Source organism: Halichoerus grypus, chromosome 1, assembly GCF_964656455.1.
Source record: "Halichoerus grypus chromosome 1, mHalGry1.hap1.1, whole genome shotgun sequence".
Classification (NCBI taxonomy): domain Eukaryota; kingdom Metazoa; phylum Chordata; class Mammalia; order Carnivora; family Phocidae; genus Halichoerus; species Halichoerus grypus.
The window spans coordinates 66,395,944-66,415,970 of record NC_135712.1 but is presented as its reverse complement, the minus strand read 5'-3'; the positions used below and the strand labels follow the sequence as shown (position 1 = coordinate 66,415,970).

The window sequence follows — 20,027 nt, the reverse complement described above, 5'->3', positions numbered from 1 at the left end:
AGATCTCATTCATATATTGCAACAAACCAATGCAGAGGGTTTTTTGTTTTGGAGGGTTTTTTGTTTTGGGGGGTTTTTTATGCTCAGTTGTGAAATCTACATTAAATCTCTCTCTCCCCCCTAATCAATCATGCCTTACTTCTCTAAGGACACAGTATTCCTGTCTGTCCATCCATCCATTCATTCCTCCATCCATGTGTTTGTCATGTGGATCATATACCAGCCACACCACAGCCCTTTCTAGGAAAGACTCTTTGGCCCTTATCTCCTACTGAAATAGCACCCCTTGGTAGCCCGTTTTGTACTATGCATCACTAGGGCCGGGCAACTGCCCAAGAACTGCTAACCTTAAGTTGGCCAGTGTCTTAGGACATGTCGTGGGGCAAGAAGATGATCTGGACAATCAAATTCTTCAAGGCTTTGAACTGAGAAATACTGAGGAAATGATGTAGTTAGCAGTGGAAGGGTGAAGCTTGAAGGAAGTGGTGATGAGGTACAAGAGGGGGCCACGAGGGTCCAGTGTTCTGAGAAAGCAGGACCCGTGAGGATGCACACCATGAAGCAGGGAAAATTATATAGAAGAAAGAATGCCAGTTGGAGCTGGCACAAAAGTGGACAGAAACAGAGATGCAGACAGCTGCTTGGGGAATAGCTGAGCCCATTCATAATAGAGCTCTAGAGTAAAAACCCGCATCCATAGTTCCTCAGGTTCTTAGAGCTGCCTTGGATTCCGGTTCTTGGGTCTCCAGCTTTGAGACCCAGTTCTGTATGGGTCCCCCTTCACAAGGCCTGGTTGTTTGACATTTCCTAGATTCCTAAGCAGATGCATCTTTATGATAAATCTGTGTATTACATAAAATAAGTTCTCTTGAACCAAAGGAGTCTATCGAGAACGTTCCCACTGGGTCAGGTGGCCAAGCGATATCTCCCTATTTAAACTATCCATTGACATTAGGACATTTTTTCCTTATCCAATACCTCCTCATACTGTCATTTAAAGCACCAGGTATGTGCTTGGATAGTTTCTTGGGAAAAACTCCCCACTGTGTCTGAACCAAGTTCCAGCAGGGGAAGCCTCAGAAGCCTCCAGGGTCCAGGATGAGTCTTTGGCTCTCTCCTAAAATAAGAAACCAGGCAGAAAATCATAGATTCACTCCCTCAGGTAAGTGAAGAAACCTGTTTCCCAAGACAGAACAGAGAAGGCATTGCCTACAACCCTGAGCAGAATCATGCCCTCTGAGTTGTAACTTGGCCCATTACTGGTCATTATTTAAAAACAGTCTGTGGCAGAGAATTTGGGAGGGCCTGACAGACAGCTGGGGTTGAGTCCTTCACCTTGGCAAGGCAAGAGTACATTCAGTTTCTCTCTTTGGGGTTAGACAAAACAATTTTTGCGATAGAGTTACAAATTCTATGTACAAATGCTCCCAGATTCCATTTCAAATTTGATGGGGAGAAATGCTTCAGAAATGCAATTTTCCCTTGGTTGCAATGTACTGTAAAGGAAAGCAGGGTTTTTTTGGAGAAACTTGCCCCTTTATTTGGATAAGCCCTAAATGACCAACGAGCTTTCAAACACCCTTTCCATCAACTGGACAGCCTACAATTATCCAGTTATAGATTTATTTTCTTTTTGTTTTTCTTGGAATTCCAACAGTTCTTGGGAAGTAAGTCTAATTGTTCAAATACCACTTCCTTATTTTTTAAAATGTCACTCCCTTTAAAAAATTATCTTCCACATTAAAATTGTTTTTAAAAAGAATAATTTCTCAACATAGTGTAAATCTTCAACAATAGTGTAATTTTTCAACAACATTTAGTAAATGAAAAATAATTTTCACACTTTTTATTTTACTGGGACTAAACAGATTTGGGTTACATTTTTTGACGTGGTTTTTTTTTCCTGTTTTCATCATCTTGTTTTAGGCTGGTCTCAGCCTATCAATAACCAACGTTGTGGCTGGAGCAGTACTTGCGGTTCTTACTATGATTGCAAGACACCCTTAGGCCCTTAAGCAATAACTGTCAGGAAACTTTGGAGGGGAAACATTATTACTTACAAGATCTGGAAATTACATAGCATACCTGGGCCCACAAAGTGAAGTCACAGGGAGAGAGAAAGAGATTGCCCTGGCCTGGAATTCTGTTTTTATTGGGGGTGGAAGATGGGGGCCTAGGGCTTTGGGGGCTCACTCTTTATTGGTGAATTTAAAATGTAAGAATGGAAATGTAAAGCATGGGAAGAGAGAAAGAAAACAAGTGGCCCAGATGGTTATCGAAATTAACCAAGATCTCTAAAACAAGGGAGTCCTCATTTGGGGGAGGTGGCTTGGTTCTTTACTTGGTCTGTGGCTGGTGCTGTGTTTATTTGAGATAGTTATCTTGGAAGAGGATGAGTCTTTGAAGTGGATGCCTCACCAAAGCTTAAATGAGGCACTTGTATTACAAAAGCAAAACAAATAAACAACTGTCAGGGTTTACCCTACACATCTATTCTGTTTTTAACCTACTATCAGAAATTTTTTGTAGTATTTTAAGTTTTGAAATATATTTTCAATTCAAGTATTTCCATTAAACCTTTCTCCTTTTTCCTTTATATCACTCTAGTACTCAACCCTGGCTGACGTTAGAATCATCTAGACTCTTTCTCAGATTTTTACTCAATTAGTCTGCATGGGGCCCGACTTGGGACTTTTATTTTATTTTAAAGATTTTATTTATTTGAGAGAGAGAGGGAAGCAGACTCCCCACTGAACAGAGAGCCCGACTCAGGGCTCCATTCTGGGACTACTGGATCATAACCTGAGCCAAAGGCAGACGCTTAACCTACAGAGCCACCCAGATGCTCCCCAACTTGGGACTTTTAAAAAAATTATAAACCAAGTGATTCTAATATGCAGGGATGATTGAGAATCACTGCACACATTACTTGATCTTCTTTCCTATTCCTATTTGCTACTATGTTCTCACTAACATGAAGTTTACTTAACCAGTGACAGGATATGTTTATCCATTTATTCAAGTCTTTTATTTCTGACAGTGAAGTGTGTAATTGTCTTTGCATATGTTCTGTATGTCTCTTACTAGATTAATTCTTAAACATGTGGTATATTCAGTCTTCTATACCAAAATCAGGATAAAGTACAAATAAATCTAATCAATCTGGTTATAGAGTTTTGTATATCCTGCTCTGAGTTTATAACTACAGATGTTTGTGTCCATGTTTGCATTTCTCGGAAAAGGATTATTAGGCCAGTGGGATCATTTCTGGTAGTCTCTGTTACCTAAGAGCCATATGGCATTAATATTAGCCAGCCAGTGGAGATCTTTTAGTTCATTGATTGAAGTTAATATCTCTGTGCTAGGAGCTGATGGCAGATGGATAAGACAGTTTCTTTATTATGAAGCATCTAGCAGTGGTCATTACATACATATATATCACTACACTATTTCAAGCTCTCCCTTGCCTCCTACAGGGGTCAGAATAGCTGAGCAAATGAATTCTGAGCTTGTGTTAGTAGAGTGTAGGAATTAAGAGCATTGGTCCTGGAGGCAAATAGCCTGGGATTATATCTTCACTTTATTAACTAGCCATGAGGTCCTGGGCAGTAACTTAACCTCTCTACACTCAGTCTTCTGTAAAGAGGGGATAATAACAATATTTATTTCATGAGGTTGTTATGGGAATTAAATGAGTTACATGTGTAAAGTCTTTAGAACACGACCTGGTATAAAATAAGCACTTAATATATACTATTATTATTTGGGGACAGGGGGATTGACAAGTGGCACTAAAAGGATGATGAACAGAGTGCAGAACACAGAGGGAGACATTATTTAGGGCATCTTTTTTTTTTTTTTTTTAAGATTTTATTTATTCATTTGAGACACAGAGATACAGAGAGAGAGCACACGTAGGGGGAGAGGCAGAGGGAGAGGGAGAAGCAGGCTTCCCGCAGAGCAGGGAGCCCGACGTGGGGCTCGATCCCAGAACTCTGGGACCATGACCTGAGTCAAAGGCAGACGCTCATTTAGGGCATCTTTAAAACAAATTTCCTCTTTTGCTTTCTCTTCTTCTCTCCTTTCTCCTTCCCTTTCCTTCCACTTCTTCCTTACCTCTCCTTCCTAACAATTCAGTCCAAAATCTGTTAGGTAGGTCCAAAGAAGGAATACTATGAACAATTATATGCCAATAAAATAGATAATACAGATTGAATGAATATATTTTTAGGAAGACAATACAAAAACCAATTCAAGAAGAGTCAATCTAAATAGACCTATAACAAGTGAAGAGATTAAATTAGTAATCAAAAACTTCCCATAAAGAAAAGCCCAGGCCCAGATAGCTCCACTGCTGAATTCTACCAAACATTTAAAGAAGAGTAAATACCAATTCTACACAAATTCTTCCAAAAAGTAGGAGAGGAAAACTTTCCAACTCATTCAGTGAGACCAGTATTACATAGATACCAAAACCAAACAAAGACATCACAAGAAAACTACAGATCAAGATCTCTCATGAATATGGATGCAAAAATCCTCAACAGAATGCTAGCAAACCAAATCTAGCACATAAAAAATAATTATATATCATGACCAAATGGGATTCATTGTAGGAATGTGAAGAGGGTTTAACATTCAAAAATCAATTAATGTAAAGCACTATAGTGAAAAAACAAAAAGCAAAACCACATGAACATCTAAAAAGATGCAGAAAAAAAGGCATTTGACAAAATCCAATAAATAGCCTTTCATAATTTTAAAAAACTAAAAGAAAATGTCATCAACTTGATAAATGGCATCTACAAAAACCCCACAGCTAACATCATACTAAATAGTAAATGACTGAAAGCTTTCCCCCTAAGATCAGGAACAAGACAATAATATACACTCTCACCACTTCTTTTTAACTTTGTACCAGAGGTTCTAGACAGTAATTAAGGATGAAATAAAAGATATTCAGACTAGACAGGAAGAAGTAAAACTGTCTCTCTGCAGATGGCATGACCTTGTTGTATAGGAAAATCCCGAGAAACAAATTACCAATAAACAAATACAGCAAGATTGAAGAATACAAGACCAATATACAAAAATTGATTGCATTTCTATACACATGCAATTAACAAGCCAAAATGAAATTAAGAAAACAATTTTATTTACAATAGCACACGTAAGAATAAAATGCTTAGAAATAAGTTTAACAAATAAGTGCAAAACTTATACTCTGAAAACTATGGAACACGGTCGAAAGAAATTACAGAAAATGTAAATAGTTGAGGAAACATCCCATGTTCATGGAATGGAAGGTTTAATATTGTTAAAATGGCATTACTTCCCAAATTGACCTACAGATTCAACATAATCCCTATCAGAATCCTAACTGACTTCTTTGTAGACATTTATAAGCTGATTCTAATATTCATATAGAATTTCAAAGGGCCAGAAGAACCAAAACATTCTTGAAAAAGAACAAAGTTGGAGGATTCATACTTGTTGATTTCAAAACTTACTACAAAGCAACAGTAATCAAGAAAAGTGTGGTACTGGGCACCTGGGTGGCTCAGTCGGTTAAGCGTCTGCCTTAGACTTAGGTCATGATCCTAGGGTCCTGGGATTGAGCCCCACATCAGGCTCCCAGCTCAGCGGGGAGTCTGCTTCTTCTTCTCCCTCTGCCCCTACCCCCTGCTCATGCTTGCTCTTTCTCTCTCTCTCAAATAAATAAATAAAATTAAAAAAAAGAAGACATGTAGATTAATGGAATAGAAATTAGCATCCAGAAATGAATTTATGTGACTGTGATGTTTCGACAAGGATGCCAAGACCATTCAATGTGGAAATGAATAGACTTTTCAACAAATGGTGGTGGAACAATTAGATAGCCACTTACAAAATAATCAAGTTGGATCCTTACTGCATACTATTTATAAAAATTAACTCAAAATAGAAACTTAATTCAAAAGGGATCAAACACCTAAAGGTAAATATTAAAACTACACAACTCTTAGAAGAAAACATAGGAGTAAATCATTATGTGCTTGGATATGGTAAAGGATCCTTAGATCTGACACCAAAAGTACAACAACTTAAAAAAAAAACAAAACAGATAATTTGGATTTCATTAAAATTAAAAACTTTGACACTTCAAAGGACAGCATCAAAAAGTAAAAAGAAAGTAGAGGAGAAAATATTTACAAATCATATATCTGATAAGGGACTTGTATCCAGAATATGCAAAGAAATCTTACAACTCAATAATAAAGACAAATAGCCTGATTTAAAAATGGGCAAAGGATCTGAATAGACATTTCTCCAAGGAAGATATGCAAATGGGTATTAAGATCATGAAGGATGCTTGACATCATTTGTCATCAGGGAAATGCAAATCAAAGCCATAACACAACACCACTTCATGCCCACTACAATGGCTAGACTCAAAAAAGCAGAAAATAACAAGTGTTCAGGATGTGGAGAAATCCAAACCGTCCTACACTGCTGGTGGGAATGTAAAATGGTGCAGCTACTTTGGAAAACAGTCTGTAAGTTCCTTGAACAATTAAACATATAGAGTCGCCATATGAAACAGCAATTTCACTCTTAGGTATCTACCCAAGAGAAATGAAAACATATATATGGGCAAAAAATAAATAAATAAAATGTGTGCAAATGTTTATACATTGTCCATAATAGTCAAAAGGTGAAAGCAACCCAAATATCCATCAACAGATAAGTGGATGAACAAAATGTAGTATATGCATAAAATTGAATATTATTTGACCATAAAATGGAATAAAATATCAGCACATGCTACAACATAGATGAATCTCCAAAACATTATGCTAAATGGAAGAAGCCAGTTGCAAAAACCATATGTGATTTCATACATACGGAATGTCTAGAATAGGCAAATCTTTAGAGACAGAAAGTAAATAAATAAGTGATTGCTTAGGGGTGAAGATGTGGAGGAGGATGGGGGATAATAGCTAAAAGGTATGGGGTTTCTTTTTGAGGTGATGAAAATGTTCTAAAATTGGCTGTGGTGGTTGCACACATTTTTAAATGTACTAAAAACTATTGAATTGTATAATTGTATAATTGGGTGAATTATATGGTATATAAATTATATCTTAATAGAGTGTTAGAAAAGAGAAAAATGGCAATTAAATAGAACACTTGGTTTTGGACTGGAGCTTTTAGCAATAAAAGACATTTTGGGGAAGGTGAATGTTGTCTGGGGATTAAATGTTAGTAAATGTATCAGTGTTAACTTCCTGATTTTGATGGTTGTATTTCAGTTATTCAGGAGAAAATGCTTGTTTGTAGGAAATGCACACTAAAATATTTGTTGGTGATGGGGCATCACTGTAGGTAACTTACTCTCAAATGTCTGGGAAAAAAGTTTTTTTGCAACTTGTCTGTAAGTTTGAGATTATTTCAAAATATAAATATACTTTGTAAAATACCTGATTTAATTTTAAAATGTCAGGCTAGGGATGGAATATTGGATTCTCTGCTACCACAGGGCACTGATAGCCCATGATCTAGCCTGCCTGTGGTGGGAATGGGGGTGGTGGTGGTGGTCTTATCCTTTAGCAAGTTGCATTGGGCCTGACTAATTTCTATAAGATTTCCAATTGACATCAATTTGTATGGAATTCCTACTCTAAAGCAATAACATTGACTTTGAGAAAGAGAAGGTAAATACTATTTAATTCAATGAAAGAGAAATAGTTGAAGAAATAAATCTATTTGAAAAGGAATGCTTGCTTATTGATAGTTACATTTATTAGCAGGGAACATTAGTTAGTAGCCGGTGGAAAGTATCAGACCACTTTTGGAACATGCTGCTAAAAGCCTGTGATCTCATCGTCCTTGCTTTTGTCAGTCTGGTAACCAGTAAGTGTCAAAGTTGGATTTGGTTGAGGAAGGCTTTTGAATACTTTCATGTGAATATAACTATTATCACCTACTCGCACCTAAAAGATAAAAAAAGAAAAAAAAATGAAAAGGAAATTCATTCAGATGGATCTGTGTCAAGTGAAAGATCTACAGACTTAAAGACACCGAAATAAGCTTTTCAGGAACAGTATTTCTATATCAGCATTCTTAGACCCTTGATTTTCATAAGCCTACCACGTTATTTTATGACAAAGGGCAGGCTAAAGGCATGGCAAGAGGCATAAGCCCTTCATTTATTTTATTTTATTTTATTTTATTTTATTTTATTTTATTTTATTTTATTTTATTTTATTTTAATTTCTCTACTGCTTGGGCACAAATGAAAGTACATTTCATTTTCAAAGATGCACAAAGCAAGAAAACAAGTGACAGTCTCTTTATTGATTCTGTTTTTTGACTTCCAAATTGGGATACTTTATTTGCCACATGGTTTGAGAAGGGAGGAGAAAATCAGAATTGTCCTAGAAAATTTGGGAGGTGTGGTTCCCATATCTATATTAGAACCTACACTATAAATGCCCACTGATAGGACTGAGCAGACACCAGGGGATGGACAGTCTAGGGTCCCTTTAAAGTAAAGGGATCTTGCTGGGAAGTCATTGGTATGAAAATTGAAATGGTAGTTTGGCCATGAATCTGGGACCTAGACTATCATGGTGAGAATTTCTACTTTTGTTTTTAGTTAGGACAATAAAAGTTTTGTCTTAGAATAATATTTTTTATGTTCTGATGTCCCTTCCTAATTAACAAATACCATTTATCAAATGTTTACTATGATTCAGAGGCTATGATACAGAATATTTTATGTACTTCTTACTATAGGCCTGAACAAAGGTAGAACAATGACAGTTTTATACATGCAGAAGCAGATTAGGAGAGATTAAGTAATTTTCCATAAATTTCTTAGCTAATAAGTGACAGAGTCAAAACCTAAATCTAGACTCCAACATTGCTGTTCTTTTCACTCTACAGTATAACTATTATTTTTTTTCATGTAGGTTCCACACCCAGCATGGAACCCAGTGTGGGGCCTGAACTCACAAGCCTAAGATCAAGACCTGAGCTGAGATCAAGAGTTGGATGCTCAACCGGCTGAGCCACCCAGATTCGCCTACAGCGTAACCTTTTAAAAGCATTTATTCTGCGTTTGGAACAGGACATCAGCCTTTGCGTACATTATTAGAAGCAGCACAGCCAGTAGTTAAGCATCAGACCACCTGGCTTCAAACCCTGGCTCTGCTCCTATAACTGTATGACCTTTGTTAGTTACTCCATCTCCCTGGGCCTCCATTTTCTCATCAGTAACACGAGGAAATGATCATACTTATCTCATAGATTTGTTGAGAGGATTAAAAGAGAGAACACACGCTCAGCTCTTAGAACAGAGCCTGGCACATTGTAAGTGCTCAGTAAATTTCTAGCTCATTTACTCACACAACACCTGGCAAAGTAGGTTTTTATCTGCATTGTGCAGATAAAGACACTGAGGCTCAGGGAAGATGAGGGGCTGTGATCACACAGGCACTGACTAATGGAACAAGTTGAACCAGGGTTCAAACCCAGAACTGTCTGACACCAAAGCCTGCGCCCCATCTATTCCACCACCTGGCTTTCGATAGGTACTTGAAGAAGAACAGAGAAGGTCACATCGACAGAAAGACCTTAATGTAGAGAGCAGTTCAGAGCAGAGATCAACAACTAGACAGACAGGAAGTAATGAGGGAACTGGGGTCAGGAGTTGTAATCCAGTAGGAGAAATCTAACCAGGCAGGTGGTCTTAAGGGATGAAATTTTCAATTTTTCTGATGAGCTGTTTAAGAAATACATGAGCTGGTTAATATATGAAATTTATGAACTTGGACTAATTGTAAATTATTAAAACAATGATCCCAATTTTGATAGAATGTTTCTTCTCTTCGAACAAAATCATTTTTAACTGGAAAAAAGTTCTTTTTCAGCTGTGAAGAAAGTAGATTGAGAAAGGAGGAAACAATGTCATTGCTTTCTGAGGATGAGGTGACATCTCATTCATGTGGGCCACCCCGGGACCTGGCATATACTAGGAGCTCAAATTTGATAGGAGTGGGCTGATTCATTTACATGACCCAGTGTTGTAATTTTCCTATGCTGAGCTGGTTAGGACCTGTTATTTTATTTTTTTGCTGAAAACATTTTTTAAACATTTTATATCTTAAGTAGTTAATTGTTAAAGAGAAATAAGCCAGACTGTGCCTTGGTCAAATGGTTTTGTAAAGATCCAAGTACATACATTTGAATGTCTGTTGTTATTATTTATTAAATCAGAATTATCATCTCAATACAAAAGGATGAAGATGGTTCTCAAATACCTATGGTTGACTTGTTGAATTGGTTCCGTCTCAACTTTGCAAACATTTTCTTCAATTAGAACTGGATAGTGCATCATTTAATTCATTGATATAGCTATAAAATTAATCTTAAAATTATTTTAAATGCTCCACTGTTTTAAACTACACCTACAGTGTCACAGATTGAATCTACTTAAAAATTGCAAAAATTATTTAAATTTTATTAATCAAAATGCTGTGTAAAGGACAAAAGTAGCTTCAATTATTTTCCCACCTTAAACTACTTTAAGTCATTTCTAAAATCCATTTAATTTAGACACATAGAATCACAAAGCTTTGAGTGGAATAAGCTTCAAGATAGCATCTGGTCCAGCTCCAAGCCTTCAGGCAATTGAGATATTCTCTCACTTCACACAAAAAGCGCCATGGCCACAAACTGAGCATGCTTGGAACCATTATGAAATCTCTTTCTATACAATTTCTGAAAATTGTAATTTGTAAATTGTAATTGTAATTTGGAAGGAGTCAATATAGGAAACCTTTCTAAATTCACAGGAAACAGATGGTATAAATATATCATCATCTGCCAAATTTGAGAGTCTACCACTTGGGAGATTTCATGCTAGGGAAGCACCTTCATTTAGGACAACCGGAAGGGACAAAATATATGGTAAGGGTGCAGGGAACATCACATAAAGTGGGAAATGCAGTATCTTTTAGTGCCAAGGTGAACCCAACAAGGATGTTGAACTCTAACCTTAATGTAGTAATTTATTCCAGCAACCACTTGAGTTTTATACTCTACAGCTTCAAATTCTTGGTAACTCTCATTTGTTTTTTCTTCAAGCTGAGGTTTAACCTTAAGAAGAGAAAAGAGGAAATACATTATTAAAGCTATAATGGACTCCATTTATGTGATTTACAAGTCTGGGAACCTTGTGCTTCTAAAGATGCTCAAACATGATAACGAGAGCTATTTTCAGTATTTCAAGGAAAAGAAAAGATCTACCTTTAATAAGATTACATGGGCTAACTAAAATGTTAAATTTTGTTGCTTTAGGCTGAATTTGCATCAACTCAGTGTGGTAATATGACAATATGGTAACGTTTTCACTAGTAAAACTCTGATATATATGTCTTTGATTAATAAAAATAGAGCAATAATTACTATTTCACTTAAATTTTTTTTTATTTTGAAGTAATTTCAGACTCAAAGTTGCAAAAATAGTATAGTATATCTCAAGATCCTTGATTTAATCACATCTGCAATTTCCTTTGCCATGTAAGATAGCACATTTATAGGATTCAGGGATTAGGATATTGGCCACCATTCTGTCTACTACAGAGAGATTACAAGCTTTGGTGCCAGCATGCCTGAACCCGACATGACAAGGGAATGGAGAGTCTCAAATTCAATATGTGAACTTTTACTGGATCTACCAGTTTTCAGTATCGGTCCTTCACTCCTGCCATCAGCTGAGCCTGATATTTCTAGTTTTCACTGTGTTCTCTCTGACTCACTTTCTGTTAAGAGTAAATCTCCAGGGGCGCCTGGGTGGCTCAGTCGGTTAAGCGACTGCCTTCGGCTCAGGTCATGATCCTGGAGTCCCAGGATCGAGTCCCGCATCGGGCTCCCTGCTCAGTGGGGAGTCTGCTTCTCCCTCTGACCCTCCTCCCTCTCGTGCTCTCTGTCTCTCATTCTCTCTCTCGCAAATAAATAAATAAAATCTTTAAAAAAAAAAAAAAAAAAGAGTAAATCTCCAGAATTCTGCTAGCTTGGAAGATAGTGAAAGGGAAGGATCTGGGGGTGGCCTAACTGCTCCTCAAACAGATCTGCTATCAGTTCTCCTGGCATTAGCCCCATGCCTCTCTCTCATCTTCATACGTTTCTGGCGTTGCTAGTGCTTGAGCCATTTTGGAATTCTGCACCATGAATCCGCTTGCTGCTGGCTCATCACTCCCCTCTATGGTTGGGCTCCATCTAAGTGGCCCACTCATTTTCCATCGTTTATCTGTTTTCCATCTTCCAAGGTTTGGTCAGTATTTCTGAGGTGGTGTTTGCCTATCTCCTGTTGTCCTTCTATGTGTGGTTTTGTGCCCTTTCCCCCCTAATCTCTTCCTATCATTTAGAGGGAAAAGAAAATAGGTGTGTATGTTCGATACGCCTTGTTTATTGGGAAGTTGCCTCCCTTCCCTTCACTAAAGCATTTTACGTGTTTCAGGCAGGCATCCTGTGCATCTAGGTTCTCCCATGGCCACTCAGTCCTTCCCATCAGTAAGCAGACGTATTGAATCCTTTTCTATTGGCCCCTTGGTTTGAGTACCAGAACTGGTTTTCAAAGATGTAAACCTTTTGCAACTCTGAGTTCTCAGACCACTTTTGAGGGTACAACACCTCATGGACCACCACCTATTTCTCCTGTGACTTTCTGAATAGATGGGAAGAATGTGCTATTGCTTTCTTGAGATGGAAAATGAAGCTCCAAAGTGGAGAAAGGAAGAAGAAAAATCAGGAGGAAAAAAACCCAAAAAAAACAAAAACAGAAATGGGAAGAGGTGGGGTGCAGGAAAGAGGGAAAAAAGGTAGACAGGAGTGCAGAGAGAAGTCAAGTAAGGAGAGGAGTTACTGTCCTATTGCTTCCCCTGTCTAACCTCTCTGAGCCAACGCTGGGTACCAGTCAAGTTAGGAGCTGAGTTGGAAAGGGTTAATCTCTAAACCCAAAATTATCTATTTAAACCTCATTTTACAAATGAGGGACCTGAGGCTGTGAGGAAAACATGACTGCTTAAGGCTGAAAAATTATTAATTACAGTTATTTAAGGTTTTCCATCCCTTGCCTGATAATTTAAGTATCCGATTTATCTGTTGCAATGATCTGTATTCCTTCTGGTCTCCAGTCTTTTGGTCATGTTTTTGTTTGTTTGTTTGTTTGTTTGTTTTACCACATATCAAAAAATTTTATTTCTTTTTTTTAATTTTTTTTAAAAGATTTTATTTATTCATTTGAGAGAGCGAGAATGAGAGAGAGAGAGAGAGCACATGAGAGGGGGGAGGGTCAGAGAGAGAAGCAGACTCCCTGCTGAGCAGGGAGCCCGATGCGGGACTCGATCCCGGGACTCCAGGATCATGACCTGAGCCGAAGGCAGTCGCTTAACCAACTGAGCCACCCAGGTGCCCCAGAAAATTTTATTTCTGTTTGTCCTAAAAAGTAGATCAAAATCTGTAACCTTTCCACTGCATCTGTGAAGTCTACAAGTCCAGAATTTTCCATAAGAGAGCAGATTTCCAATGTCCTGGTTTGTTTTGGTAAGTGCACTGGCACCTGTCAGACTGTGTGCCGTGATTTCAGGTTCACTGTACTTATAACCTGTAACCTTGCTCTCTCTTGCCAGTAGAACAGACTGGTATTCTTCTAACGTTGGATGTTATGAACCTGGGGTGATGAGGTCTACGCGGAGAAGCAGGAAAGGGGGCAGAATAGGAAGGAACTGGTCAGTGAAACCTTAATTTTCAGAAGGCAGCTTGGTGCTGAAAGACCCCCCAGGGATGGGTGCTGGGAGGGTGGAGGCCAGCTAGGAGTGGTGGTCTGGGACTTGGTGGTACATAGACAGACCTTGAGCTGAACACAGTTGGTGTTCACCTTCCCCAGCCTGCCATGCATGGTGGTGGCTGAGATGCTGGAAGAAACAGTAAGGGTTTGTTACTCGGGCCCCAGCCAGGGGAAGGATGCTTTCAGGGAGGAGCAGCTGGTAAAATACAATTACCCTAGAGCTGTTCAAGATATTTTTATGGTTGCAGAGCATGAATCTAGGTGAGTTGTTATTAGTTCTCTGGGATCTGAGGATTTGAGCCACGCTGCACCCAACACCAGGGCATTTTCCCTATCTATAATCATTCTGCAGAAACATTGGACTATGTATAATTTAAAGAAGAATGGATAGAAAGGTGATAGTGGCAACATAGGTAGGCCATATTTTGGGATGTTTTACAGAGTAAGGAAGGAGAGTTTGGGTATGGCATGAAAGTATAGTGGGACTGATGAGAAGTGACTTATAGACATTTGTCATCTGACTACGTATTTGAGGGAAGGGGCAAGTATGGGGCAAGGCACCTGGTATGCAAGAAATGATAGCACTCCACGTAAGAGAGGAAGGGCAGAGTCTTAGACTGGAGGGAAGAATGAGATCCAGCAAGGGATAAGGAAATTGGGAGTGTTCTTGTACCAGATGACTGTAATCTTTTAAGAGAAGGAACTGAGACACTGGCTGGAGGGGCCAAGGGGATGGGAGGGATTGAGAAACCAAGGAGAGAGAAGACCCAGGTCCACCTCTCCAGGGTTTCTAGGAAAGGGCCAACAGAATGTCACTGAAAGAATGTTTTGGCAGCCCTAGGGTCCTGTTGTGGTTGTTTGCTGGCATGCATTCATAGATTTGTACTGAGTTTCTGTGGTTCTGCAACTTCCTTGAGCAAAGTTCTCTGAACCTGGAGCAGAAGCTGAAGAGGAAGTGGTGGCAATGGGAGTGATCTCTAATTGAGGACTGGAATGCCAGAATTTCATGAGATACACAGAAATCAGGGGTGGAAGTGTGCATGAAGCCACCCATCATGGTTCCAGTCTGGATGAGCACTCAAGTGGGCCTAGGCATGTTCTGATGATGAAGATGGGAGGTTGAGGGCCTGAAAAATTGTGGTGTGGCTGAATGGCAGGTTCTCTGGGTGTGGGGCAGTGGGAGACGTGATTGATGAGGAGGCTATGGTCAGAGAGAACACAAATGTGTGGGTGAGTGACAGCTCTGACATGCTAAACTCTGGGATGTGGTGTCCATGATGATATGCAGAGGGGGTGTTTGTATGGTGTTATGGTCTGTGTGGATTCCAGGAATGGCATTTAGCAATTAGGTTTGACTTAGGTGTGTGTGTGTGTGTGTGTGTGTGTGTGTGTGTGTGTGTGTGTGTGTGTGTTGTGTGTATCTACCTGTGCATGCATAATAATAGCCCTCATTTCTGAAAATAATTATTGAAATAACAGCTCTTTCCTGCACGTAAACATACTCTGGAATTACCATCCCAATTCTTAGGCCAAGTATAGCTCTTTATTTCCTTGAGTGTATCTCTTATCTTCTATCTATTTTGTAAATTTCTCTAAAGGAAAGAACCATCTTTGTGTCCCTTCTGTCCCTATAGCAATTCACACAGTACTGTGTACATAATGTTTTCTGAATGAAGAAACCAGGGTTGTTTTTCTTCATGACACCTTGTCTTCCCAGAAAGAAAAGAGGATAGAAGAGGATAGCAGAGACCCTCAAGTAATACAGAGACTCCTGGGAAACGGGATTTCTTTCACGTGTACTCAGGACCCAAGTACCATTTGCATCCTTTAGTGATACGTGATACACACCTACCATTCAGTCTCCGTTATCTTCAGAATGGGGACACTCTTTTCTCCTGCCTTCAGAAATGTTCAAGTCTCCTCAAACCCAAGCTCTTTGTTTGATTTTCTTCTCTTTCTGACCTCATCCAACATCCCTCTTTTATTTTTTTATAAATTTGTTTACTTATTTATTTATTCATTTATTTATCAGAGAGAGAGAGAGAGAGAGCACAAGCAGGGGAGTGGTAGGCAGAGGCAGAGGGAGAAGCAGGCTTCCCGCTGAGCAGGGAGCCTGATGCAGGACTCGATCCCAGGACTCTGGGATCCTGACCCGAGCTGAAGGCAGACACTTAACCTACTGAGCCACCCAGGCTTCTCCCTCTTTCATTTCAAACTCCTTGAACCTGCAGTTCTCATTTTTCCTTTGATGCTTTCCCCTCTCTATGAGATGGCCTTCCCTTCCTTCCCTTCTTTCCCAAATGGAGTTCTTCCTTCAGCTGGCATTCCAATAAGAAGCTCTCTATTAAGGACAGGGAAAGCTGATAAACCTCAGCTCCTCTAAGAATACCTGCATTTTAGCAGGTGATTTTAAAAAAATTAGAATACATTAAAGAATCAAAGGGATAAAATTACAAGGTAAATGACAGGTAGTGGTGGTCTTCCTTGGGACCACCTCAGATAATACTAAGTGTATGACTACCAACACTTACCCATTTACCTGACTCTGACTGGGCACCTAACTAATTCTATAATCTTGGAGAAGGTGTTGATTATATTTCTTCACCTACAGGTGGTTTTGGTAATACCTGCCTCTTGGGGTTGTTTGTAGGGAGATAAATTTTATCATTGATGGGAAAGTGCTTCCTAAACTGACCATTCTTCTGCCTTCTAATACTTAATTGGGAATTGTCCCCTAAGGTTCTCCTGGGAGAGGGGAGCCAGATGATAACTGGGAGCTTAATACCTGTGAAGCTGAACTACTACACAGTAATTATTCACTTGAAAGTTAGGAGCTTTGATGGGCAAACTCTAATGTCCTTCCTGGTCCCCAACCTATGATTTAAAAAATGTTCCTAATTGGAGATTGTTTTATTATGTTCCAGTTATCTTGACTTCTCTAAATGGATTCTAAACCCCTTGAGGGCAGGGGCCATGTCTTAAAGTCCTTATGTATCTTCTATAACATTTAACACAATGCTGGACACCTAAGAGATAGTCAAGAAATGATTCATTGATATTCATTTCTCAAATTGATTGAAATCTGAGGCTGGCTGCTCTCACAGAGAAGGCAATTTGCCATACCATGTATTTCCCTCAACCCACATGCCTCTCCATGTTCCTGCCACTGTATAGAGGAAAAGGCAGGTGGTCAAAAATCTGAAGATAGGCTAGCTTCTTAACTAGGCAGATATTAACCTCTTTGAATCTCAGTTTGAAATCTCATCTGAGATATGGACATGATGATTTCCTTCCCTGCACCAGGGGTTAGGAAGACCAACTGCAATGCAACTTTCTGGAGTGATGTAGCTATTGTTAATACCTATCTCTCATTCTACCTCCTCGACAGGTTGGAGCCTGAGGTGAGCAGCAAGAAACACACTTTCAAATTAATTTCATAATTTAAGATGTGGTTCACAGATGGTTGTTTTTAACAATGCAAGGCCTTCTTATAGCTTCTTTTTTTTTTTTTTTTTTTTTTTTTTTTTTAATTTTTTTTTTTTTTTAAAGATTTTATTTATTTATTTGAGACAGAGACTGAGAGAGAGAGCGCATGAGAGGGGGGAGGGTCGGGAAGGTCAGAGGGAGAAGCAGACTCCCTGCCGAGCAGGGAGCCTGATGTGGGACTCGATCCAGGGACTCCAGGATCATGACCTGAGCCGAAGGCAGTCGCTTAACCAACTGAGCCACCCAGGCGCCCCTTCTTATAGCTTCTTACTAAAAAAATTATTCTTGCTAACCAAGATAGGCTTCTTAAAATTTTCTGCACACTCTATATGGAATCTCTGTTATTCCCCATCTCCCTTATAGCTCCAGTTCCTGGAGAGTCTCAGGGGGATCTTCCAGGGTCATGGGCAATTTCGGGCAGAAATTTGAAGCGAATAACTGTGATGCCCCACCTATGCGTATTTCTTTCTTGTTTTCAAGTCACTGTTATGCACATCACCTTGTGTAGTCCTTACAGCTTACCCTAACAATATCAGCAGAGCAAGAGGTGTGATCTTCATCTCACAAACAGAATTGAGAATTTTTTTGCAGTGCTCTGCTTTCATTTTTTATTTATTTTTTAAAAAGATTTATCTATTTATTTTAGAGAGAGACAGCAGGGAGAGGGGCAGAGGGAGAGGGAGAGAGTCTTAAGCAGACTCTGTGCTGAGCGCGGAGCCTGATGCAGGGCTCAATCTCAGAACCCTGAGATCATGACCTGAGCTGAAACCAAGAGTCAGAGGCTCAACCGACTGTACCACCCAGGTGCCCCCAGTGCTCTGCTTTTAGAAAGCCCATCTCCCATAGACCTCTTGGATTTATGTATCTCCAGATTTGCAGGCCAATGATGTCATGGACAGCAGCATGGGCATCACCTGGGAGCTGGCTAGAAATGCAGGTTCTCAGGCCCACCCCAGCCATATCTACTGAGTCAGAATCTGCATTTTAACAAGACCCCCTAGGTAATGTATGCGTACATTGAAGTTTGCGAATACTGACCTGTACATTGAAATTTGAGAATACTGACCTCAAATAAAGGTATTAATGACTTAACATTACCCTTTGCAAGAAAGAAAAGCTCCAAAGTATCTATTTTTTAAAAGAACTCTTGAAAAGGAAACATTTATCCCCAAAGAATGAGTGATAGAATTCCAGACATTGCATCTCTAGAGAGCATTCCAGAGCCCTAACATAGAAATCCTATCTCTTTCACTTACACGAGAGGCCAGTCTTGTTTGCCAGTGTCATAGAATGAAGTTTCAGAGAGAAAAAAACGAAGAATGATACAAGAAAATAGGGCAACAATTTACAAACCTAAAATGGTAATTTATATATATTTTCTTTCATAAAATATGCAGTATAATAAAATTTTATCATATAGGTGATAGCTAATCAAACAACACTTAGAAAAATGTATCAACTTGCTAAAAACATTGAGTTCTGTTTTCACCATAATCAATTTCAGAATCACCACAGACAATGTCACTCCCCTTCCCTACTAGTTTAATCATCTTCTATATACGAAGAGACTAAAATTTTTTCTATTTAGTCAAATTGGCAGGAAGTTTGTAAGTGGATTGTCTTTGCAATATTGTTCTTCATTTAACCCATTTAAAAAAATTTCCACACAGAGCACATGAAGTTTAGTTTGTCAAATTGCTAACAACCTCAGGCTTTAATTACATGTTGGCTCCATTTGGTAAGATTAGAAGCTTCATCAGAAACTGAATTAGTAATCCTAGAATCATACACTGTAAGCCTATAAAGATGACCCAATAGGGCGCCTGGGTGGCTCAGTTGGTTAAGCGACTGCCTTCGGCTCAGGTCATGGTCCCGGAGTCCTGGGATCGAGTCCCACATCGGGCTCCCGGCTCAGTGGGGAGCCTGCTTCTCCCTCTGACCCTCTCTCCTTTCATGCTGTTTCTCTCTCTCTCTCTCTCAAATAAATAAATAAATAAAATCTTAAAAAAAAAAAAAAAGATGACCCAATATAAATTCTTTTATAAATGGGGAAACTGAGGCTCAGAGAAGGGGTGTTACTTGTTCAAGATCACTCTCATAGTTGGGATTATTAGAGGTTTCAACTGAAAAGGTTTTTAGTTGTAAGGAAGCCTGAACAAAACCACACATTTCCAATGTTCTTCTGGTTTTCATGTTCACCCACGCGCTTAACACAGCCCATCTAGGAACCAAGATTTTGGATCAACCCTTTTCATGAGATACACCAACTCACCTTGTTAACAATCTCCTGGATTTCTGGAGTGGCAGGTTTGGCTTCAGTTAAGCCTCCAGGTATCATTTTGGCTAATTGCTTCTTTGCTAGGCAGGATGCTGGAACTGAAGTGATCAAGGAAGCGTGGAGACTCTGGTTTTTAAAGAGGGTGTTGCTCAATAAGCTCCGCCTCCAGAAGGTTTTCTTTTTCACAAAGAGCAAAAAGGCACAGGGAAAATGAATATGTCTTGAAGCTTGCAAGCCATGCTGCTTCCTCAACAGAGTATGCCAGTAGGAATTTGGGAGAATGAGTGCTGAGGATGAACAAATGGGTGTGCCCAGCGAGTCAACTACGTCATCACAGGGATTCAGAGTTCCCTGCATTCTCTTGGACAATGATTCCATCCTGGTGCATCTGAGGAACGAAATCTGGAGCCGCGACCAGAGTTTCCCACT

General features: G+C 39.3%; 2 protein-coding genes across 3 annotated transcripts in view; one reads left to right on the top strand and one right to left on the bottom strand.

The window, feature by feature from the left end:
• The window catches only part of MIX23 (mitochondrial matrix import factor 23), a 37,951-nt gene extending 28,102 nt beyond the window's left edge, over positions 1 to 9,849 (top strand). For both annotated transcript variants that reach the window (XR_013445518.1, XR_013445517.1), the window contains one exon: positions 8,955 to 9,849. The gene's annotated coding sequence lies outside the window, so the exon portion shown is untranslated. The remainder of the gene's footprint in view (positions 1 to 8,954) is intronic.
• On the bottom strand, positions 7,761 to 19,696 carry CSTA (cystatin A). Its single transcript, XM_036093690.2, has 3 exons — positions 19,593 to 19,696; positions 11,041 to 11,142; positions 7,761 to 7,973 (listed from the first exon to the last, which is right to left on the bottom strand). Exons 1-3 carry the CDS (start codon positions 19,656 to 19,658, stop codon positions 7,845 to 7,847), a joined length of 297 nt encoding a protein of 98 aa, XP_035949583.2. The 5' UTR covers positions 19,659 to 19,696; the 3' UTR covers positions 7,761 to 7,844.
• Positions 19,697 to 20,027: the final 331 nt, after the last annotated feature.